This window comes from Oratosquilla oratoria, chromosome 27 (assembly GCF_046742065.1).
Source record: "Oratosquilla oratoria isolate Oo_2021 chromosome 27, ASM4674206v1, whole genome shotgun sequence".
NCBI classification, from domain to species: Eukaryota; Metazoa; Arthropoda; class Malacostraca; order Stomatopoda; family Squillidae; genus Oratosquilla; species Oratosquilla oratoria.
This window is the reverse complement of record NC_134803.1, coordinates 27393872-27402976: the sequence shown is the minus strand read 5'-3', so window position 1 is coordinate 27402976 and position 9105 is coordinate 27393872. Positions and strand designations below refer to the sequence as shown.

General features: G+C 42.6%; 2 protein-coding genes across 2 annotated transcripts in view; both read left to right on the top strand.

The window, feature by feature from the left end:
• The window catches only part of LOC143039792 (cyclin-dependent kinase 4-like), a 12193-nt gene extending 5709 nt beyond the window's left edge, over positions 1-6484 (top strand). The window contains exon 2 of the mRNA XM_076210037.1: positions 6395-6484. Coding sequence (XP_076066152.1) covers positions 6395-6484 — 90 coding nt within the window. The remainder of the gene's footprint in view (positions 1-6394) is intronic.
• A 103-nt stretch (positions 6485-6587) lies between these two features.
• Positions 6588-7589, top strand: LOC143039791 (cyclin-dependent kinase 2 homolog). Its single transcript, XM_076210035.1, has one exon. It carries the CDS (start codon positions 6588-6590, stop codon positions 7587-7589), a length of 1002 nt encoding a protein of 333 aa, XP_076066150.1.
• The last annotated feature ends 1516 nt before the right edge of the window (positions 7590-9105 follow it).

Here is a 9105-nt window from a genome sequence, read left to right as displayed (position 1 = left end):
TCGACCTAAGTCACAGTGAGCGTCGAAATCAATTTTAACATGGTAAAATTCTCGACCATCATGACTGTAGATTAGCTCAAGTTGAATAGGAAAAGTCATGTCCATTTCCACCTGAGTCATGGTGAGCGTCGAAATTAATTTTAACATGGTAAAATTCTCGACCATCATGACTGTAGATTAGCTCAAGTTGAATAGGAAAAGTCATGGTCATTTCGACCTGAGTCACAGTGAGCGTTGAAATTAATTTCAACATGGTAAAGTTCTTGACCATCATGACTATAGATTAGCTTAAGTTGAATAGGAGAAGTCATGTCCATTTCGACCTGTTTTTTTTTTTTTTTTTTTTCTCCAAGGTCAAGGCATTTTATTTATGTAATACCTAGCACTTTGCGCCAACTTAAACTGTACTATTTAAAAACTGATTTTCCTCTTCTCATTACACTAAATGATTGTAGTTTCTTTGAACTAATTTATACTCATTTTAACTAACACTAGACTCCCTAAGTCTAAAGTTCTTTTGTGTTTTACTTGGGGGTGGAACATCAGGTAAGTCATCTTTAAACTCAAGCCAAGTGAAGTTGATAAGAGGTTGGCTGTGGCTCATGAGAAGGGCTGGGCGTGTTTTTTTTTTTTTTTTTTAGAAAACGGGAAGGTGGGGGGTGCCGTGAGGCGTTAGAAGACCATTGAAGCTCGGAGGTATGGGGCTGCCGAGGACTGATGATCCTCGGGGAGCCACCCTCCGTATCATAAGACACGTCCCCTTGTCCTCCAAGAGGCCCGGGTTCTTACCACGGACGACTTGAGGACGTATGGGGAACGGAGTACGAGTGGAAAAGGTCAAAGTCTACGCCTAGGGCCTGACAAAGAAAGTTATAAGGCGTTAAAGGACCATTATTGGTCGAAGGTATGGGGCTGCCGAGGCCTGATGACCCTCGGGGCGTCACCCTCCGTATCATAGGACACGTCCCCTTGTCCTCCGAGAGGCCCGGATTCTTACCACGTACGACTCGAAGACGTATGGGGAACGGATTACGAGTGGAAAAGGTCAAAGTCTACGCCTAGGGCCTCACAAAGGGAGCCATTAAGGCGTTAGAGGACCATTATTGGTCGGATGTATGGGGCTGTCGAGAGGCCTGATGACCCTCGGGGGCACCCCCTCCGTACCATAGGACACGTCCCCCTCTCTTCCGAGAGGCCCGGGTTCTTACCGCGGACGACCCGAAGACGTATGGGGAACGGATTACGATCGTATAAGGTCAAAGTCTACGCCTAGGGCCTGACGAAGCAAGCTATGAGGCTGTTAGAGGACCATTGATGACCGGAGGTTTGGGGCTGCCGAGAGGCCTGATGACCCTGGGGGGCGCCACACTCCGTACCATAAGACACGTCCCCCTGTCTTCAAAGAGGCCCGGGTTCTTACCACGGACGGCCTGGAGACGGGGACGTATTGCGATCGTATATGGTCAAAGTCTACGCCTAGGGCCTGATACAAACCGTGAGGCAATAGAGGACCGATGATGGTCGGAGGTATGGCGCTGCCGAGAGGCCTGATGACCCTGGGGGGCGCCACACTCCGTACCATAAGACACGTCCCCCCCGTCTTCAAAGAGGCCCGGGTTCTTACCACGGACGGCCTGGAGACGGGGACGTATTGCGATCGTATATGGTCAAAGTCTACGCCTAGGGCCTGAAACAAACCGTGAGGCAATAGAGGACCGATGATGGTCGGAGGTATGGCGCTGCCGAGAGGCCTGATGACCCTGGGGGGCGCCACCCTCCGTACCATGAGACACGTCCCCCTGTCTTCCGAGAGGCCCGGGTTCTTACCACGGACGGCCTGAAGACGGGGACGGATTGCGATCGTATATGGTCAAAGTCTACGCCTAGGGCCTGATACAAACCGTGAGGCAATAGAGGACCGATGATGGTCAGAGGTATGGCGCTGCCGAGAGGCCTGATGACCCTGGGGGGCGCCACACTCCGTACCATAAGACACGTCCCCTGTCCTCCGAGAGGACCCGGGTTGTTTACCAGGGACGGCTCGAAGACGGGGACGGATTGTGCTCGTATAAAATCAAAGTCGAAGAATGAGACAAACCAGCAGCCAAGCGGAAAGCGATAAAACTAACAGACGATTAACCAGCAGGAAACGGGACCGCCTGCTCCCATGTGGGCAGCGAGTTAACCACTCGGTCCCGTTTCCGCGATCTAAGTGACGCGACGCCCGGCTCGAGCTAGCCGGGTAAGAAGGGAGGGGATAGGGAGGGGGAGGTGGGGTCGACAATGCGCATGCCTGCACAGAGCCGGGAATTTTAAATTTCCGATGATTTTGGCGGAAAATTCAAACCACACTCAACCTTCGGGAAATGGCCATATGACCAGGAGTGTGGTATGGGATTATCGCTATAGCTTCGCTGTGCAGGTTTCTTTCAGCCGATAATATATATATATGTATATATATATATATATATATATATATATATATATTATATATTCATATATATAGACAGGAACTATAATATTTTATATATATTTATATATATATTTTATATAATATTTGTCAGAATATAACTAATTGAGTGGAGCGGTGCGAGCGAAGGCAACAACATACCCGAACGACGCTCCAGCTTCAACTGACAGCTATAGGACCCGCGAACCCCACTTTGAACAGCCAGGTGACGTTCACGGGCCCGCTGCGCCAACTCCCTCGAAATTCGGTCGGAAGTGGTTAGACCTTATATTATTAGATCTTGGTTCAGACTTCTATTGGGTGTGTTTTTCTCCGAATATGTTTATGGGTGGTTTTTTTCCGAATGTGAATATTAATGGATAGGTTTCTGGCAGAATATGAATATTAATGGATGGGTTTTTGTTCGAATCTGAATACTTATGAGTGGGTTTTTGTCCGAATATGAATATTTATGGGTGGTTCTTGTCCGAACGTGAATTTTTATGGGTGTGTTTTGTCCGAATATGAAAATTAATGGATTAGATTCTGTCAGAATACGAATATTTATGAGTGGGTTTTTGTCCGAATATGAATATTTATGGGTGGTTCTTGTCCGAACGTGAATTTCTAAGGGTGGGTTTTTATCCGAATATGATTATATGTGGATTTCTGTCCGAATGTGAATATTTATGCATTTTTTTTCCGAATCTGAATATTTGTGTGCGTTTTTGTCCCCACTTTGAACAGCCAGATGACGTTCACGGGCCCGCTGCGCCAACTCCCTCGTAATTCGGTCGGAAGTGGTTAGACCTTATATTATTAGATCTTGGTTCAGACTTCTATTGGGTGTGTTTTTCTCCGAATATGTTTATGGGTGGTTTTTGTCCGAATGTGATTTTTTTTTCCGAATGTGAATATTAATGGATAGGTTTCTGGCAGAATATGAATATTAATGGATGGGTTTTTGTTCGAATCTGAATACTTATGAGTGGGTTTTTGTCCGAATATGAATATTTATGCGTGGTTCTTGTCCGAACGTGAATTTTTATGGGTGTGTTTTGTCCGAATATGAAAATTAATGGATTAGATTCTGTCAGAATACGAATATTTATGAGTGGGTTTTTGTCCGAATATGAATATTTATGGGTGGTTCTTGTCCGAACGTGAATTTCTAAGGGTGGGTTTTTATCCGAATATGATTATATGTGGATTTCTGTCCGAATGTGAATATTTATGCATTTTTTTTCCGAATCTGAATATTTGTGTGCGTTTTTGTCCGAATATGATTATGGATGAGTTTCTGTCCGAATGTGAATATTTATGGGTGGATTTATATCCGAACGTGAATATTTATGGGTTATTTTTTGTCCGAATGTGAATATTTATGGGTGGGTTTCTGTCCGAGTCTGCATATTTGTGGGTGTGCTTTTGTCCGAATCTACATGAATATGACTGGGTTTTTGACCGAATCTGAATATTTATGAGTAGTTTTTATCCAAACATGAATATTTACGGGTAGGTTATTGTTTGATATTTATTTTTATTTATTTATTTATATTTTTTTGCGGGAGCAGCGAGGGCATGTGCTTAACTACTTCTACCGAATTGCTAACAACTTTATAATTAACCAATTTGTTCAATGGATTGTACTTGTTTCTTCATTTTCCCTCTTCGAAAATTTGTCTTCTATGCAATTTTTATGAATCTACCCCAATTCCCATTTTGACTTCACATGTTGCACCGGTTTATTACGGAAGTTGAGTAAATTATGGTCAGTTTAATTCTTTTTAGTATTTCCATATAAGATAATGACTGTCAATAGATCATATTTATCTTAAATTCCTACTTTACCGCCTCTGTGACTCCATATTTTCATCACGATGTTGTCCTCAATAACTGAAAAACTGGTTATCGATAATAAATTTCAATGCAATGCTTGGCACTAATTTAGTGTGCGGTTGACATCAGCTCTATACTGTTGGGTGATCAAAACATTTTGATTCTCATGAATACTACTTTCTCATTACTGACACGCTGAAACATAAATTATGATTACACTATACTATCGTAATTTTACTAAACATAGTTTATTCTATCGTAATTTCATCCGTGTTTCTTTCACCCTAGTTTCGGGTATTTGTGTATCGGTTCATACGTATGACTACTGAGCACCTACTATGGGATACCCCAACGTATTCATCAACTAGGCCTCGCACAGTTAAACACATCTATTACAAATTATATTATTGTCCTTATGCTATTGAGCTATTTACTTAGTTAAATATGAATTTGTTTTTAGTAAAGGTGGATACAGGACTTCTAGTGTCCATGATATTGGAAATAAAGTGTTGTAGTCGAGTATTCCAGTCGACTCTCTACTTTAGAATCTGACATGATAAATAAATCAGATGTCCGAGCGCTAAAGAAAGCCAAATGTCAAATTTCTTTGTCCCACCCAACTGCATCGCGTCTGCACGTGCCCACATACGATCATATTTTAGTCAAATACTGTTTAATAAACCTGAATCTAATCACTGGTGGTAATTTAGGACGGAAATGTTTGCCTTTGTTTTTCCAAATAAATTAGTAATATAAGTAGCGGGACTCCTGCGGGGCCCTTTTTCTTCCGTATACATACCGGAAGCATAGTTAAACTGAACTCAAACTATGTTTATTATATATATATATATATATATATATATATATATATATATAGGTGAGGCGACAAAATGAAACGTTAAGGCTAGAGTATGGAGCTTCATTCAGAACCAGACGTTTCGACCTCTTGGGCCTTCCTCAGTGGACTGTGGAAGAGGTCGAAACGTCTGGTTCTGAATAAAGCTCCATACTCTAGCCTTAACGTTTCATTTTGCCACCTCACCTCCATATTTGTCAGTGATTAGAGATACATTTTAACAACCACAATGCACTTTAATTCTAAGCCGTCAAATGCCAGCATGTTTGAAATTGAAATGTGGTACTACCCAGGACTCGAACTGGGTATCCTCATGACAAGTGCGACAGTGACTTTCCAACTAGGCCTAGTTGGAAAGACACTGTCACAATTGTCATGAGGATACCCAGTTCGAGTCCTGGGTAGTACCACATTTCAATTTCAAGCTTGATGGCTTAGAATTAAAGTGCATTGTGGTTGTTAAATATATATATATATATATATATATATATATATACAAATATGATTTATAAAGAACAAGTCAAACCGAAAACAAGAAATGTAAACCTAGAAATCATGGCCAACCATCGGTAAACATGGCTTTTACACGAGTTGTCAAAAATTATTGTATTTGTTTATAGGTTTCCTAGTTCTTTCTTCTATTCATAAAAATACAGAATTTACTTTTTGTGAAATGAAACAAATGGGTACAGTTGGTGGTGAGCAAACATAGGACGAAGCAAAAACAGTTTATTGGACGTTTTCAACGACCATATTTTTCAGAGAGAATATTCGGGTGGCAAAATATTCTCTCTCAAGAATTTGGTTGTCGAAAACGTTAGAGAAATAAAATATGTCTACTGCATCTTCACAACGCATCAGAAATGGCAAACACCCCACGGCTCGCCGAGAGCGCGAGCTCCCCACGGCGTGTCACGACCTGAGGTTTCAATGACAACGGAGTTGTTTTCCGAGATATGATAAAATACTACATCTCTCAAATTACATTTATGCACACTTGGGCTGTTACGAATCTTTGTTAACAAATATGCATACCCGCCAAACAAATCACAAGATCACCTATCACCGAGAGCGCGAGCTCCCCACAGCGTTTTCCGAGATATGATAAAATTATATTTATGCACACTTAGGCCGTTACGAATCTTTGTTAACAAATATGCATGCCCACCAAACAAATCATAAGATCACTTAGCATTAGATGGAGATATATTAAGGAACAATTTTTTATATAAAATCACCATAACCACCAGACTCAAGATGACGATCTTATATCAACAAATGTCCACAAGAATGCTCTTGGTTATATTGATATTTTAGTTAGCAAAAGAGACACATTGTAACCAACTGGCAAGCTGTCTCTCCCAGTGACAATTGCTTCGTTCTCAAGAGTATTTTAGAGGAGGCTGCCCTGTAGTCTTCATTACACGCGGTCGCCGAATCACAATGTCTGGTAGTAAAACCAGTCACGTTTGTTCCTTTACCAATCTGCAGAAAATTGGTGATGGAGACAGATCCAACAGTATCTTCCGAAAGGACAACCCCATCTGTTTTGAGGAATCTACTTGTTTGAGAGCGGCTAGAGAACATCAGATAGTGAAGCTATTGCACACAGGGAAATTTGGATTTGTGTACTGCCTGTCCAGCAAGTCGAAGAAGTCCTACGCTTATAAACTGTCAATTCCCGAACGCGAGAAGGAATACCTATCAGTCATGCAGGAGGCTCTAGCTCTGGATCTGCTCAGTGGCCATCCCAATATTGTCCTACTATTCAAGTTTCAGTTGTGCCCCCTAACCCGGCAGGCTGCGTTCATCATGGAGATGGGTGAGTCTAATCTCCATATGTATGTTGAGAACTCCAAAAGGGGAATTGGTTTCATCAACCGCATACTCGTCAAAAAATGGATGCGTCACTTACTAAGAGGAATTGAGTACGTGCACTCGAAAGGTTTGGTTCACTTTGACATCAAACCGCGGAACTTGCTCATATCCAGTCATGGCTCCCTACAATTATGCGATTTCAGTTCTAGTCTGTTCTGGAATGAATGCCCTGCCGCACGAAAGAAGTTTCCATCATACTTCCAAGCTCCTGAAATTTACCTACATTACTCGTTTCCGGGCCGCCCGTCTGACCTTTGGTCGACTGGGGCGGTTTTCCACTATATGATAACGTTTGACTCTGTCGTCAGTCAGACCAAGGACCTTTGTTATCTCTTTACCTTGGCTAATTCCACCAACTTCAGAAACGAGGCTAAGGGGTTCGTCGGAGTTCTGGATGCCTTCTCCGCCCCGTACCCTAATTTGAGCGAAGACTTGTGTGACTTGGCGTCATCTGCAGCCAGAGATCTCATGAGTCGGCTCCTCCGCTACGACCCGAAGAGTCGACCAAGTGCTGCTGACGCTCAGAGACACCGTTACTTTAGCGAAAGACCATTGGCCGAGGTATAGGTCCTGGTGGCACATTCAGACGTTAAATGAAAACAACTTAATAATCTTTTTCCTTATTTTTTCTTTATTCGAATAAAACCATGCCGATTGCCTTGTGTATTTTTCTTGTCTCCCCTTCATGCAATTTGTTCTGAAAGTAGAGTGGATCTGGTTAGACAGTTGTTGGTCCCTTGCACAGTACCTTCCTAGCTTTATGGCTAGAAATAAAGCTCTATACTTTGGCAGTTGTGGATGATCTCCATGAAAAAATCAACTGAGGCCATTATGGGAGTCCCTTCAATCGTATTGCTAAAAAGAGACAGGCTTATAAGAAAGTTATGTATCAAAGACAATAAAAAAGAGAAAACGACAATACCAAATGAATTCCAAAGAATTCTATATTTAGGAATCACATTGGTCCACTATTATCTGCTGACGGTTCAAAATAAGGAATGTAATATTTTAAATGAAACCCTTTAAAGTAAACTCCAAACTGAAACCTGTGAAAAGTCTAGACGGTTGGCATCCAAGAATCTTAAAAGAAATGAAAAATGAGATTGTTGATCCATTAGAAATTATTAAAAAAAAAATCCATCATATCCGGAGATGTCCCAAGAGAGTAGAAGCTAGCTAACGTTACTCCCATATTCAAAAAAGGTGACAAAAAGAAACCAAATAACTATAGGCCTATAAGTTTGACTTCAACTGTAAGAAAAATAATGGAAACTATCATCAGAGATGCTATCCAACATTTCGTTTGATAAATGATAGCCAGCATGGTTTCAGACGGAAACGTTCTTGCGTGACTAACTTACTAGATTTAATATTGTATACGTTATGGAGCACCGCTGGGCACCAGTGTATACGTTATGTAGGGCGTGGGCGAACCGCCGCTGCCGCCAGTGTATACGTTATGTAGGGCGTGGGCGAACCGCCGCTACCGCCAGTGTATACGTTCTGTAGGGCGTGGGCGAACCGCTGGGCACCAGTGTATACGTTATATACGTGGTTGTGGCCACTAGCTGCCACCAGTGTATACGTTATATACGTGGTTGTGGCCACTAGCTGCCACCAGTGTATACGTTATATACGTGGTTGTGGCCACTAGCTGCCACCAGTGTAACCGTTCTGTAGGGGGTGGTTGTGGCCACCGCGAGCCACCAGTGTATCCGTTATGTAGGGCGTGGGCGAACCGCTGCTGCCGCCAGTGTAACCGTTATGGTAGGTTGTATGGTTACGTAGGGAAGTCTTAATGTGGCGAGATAGACTCCAAAGCAGGTTAAACTACAAATGCAATTGCCCCTTTGGGCTAAATACAATAAGTGCCAGGCCTTGACCTAGGGCACAATAGCTCTGACCTCCGGCCGGTAGGTTCGTGACCTACCCAGCCTCTGGCGGTAGGTTCTTCACCTACCCCAGCTCTGGCTACGTGACATGGGTGTTAAACATTTTATAGGAGTGTTAGTGGTTTCAAGCAAGGGTGTTAGTCTTGTTATTCATTGCATGGGGTCTGTTCTATGTAAGAGGGTTAGTCCTA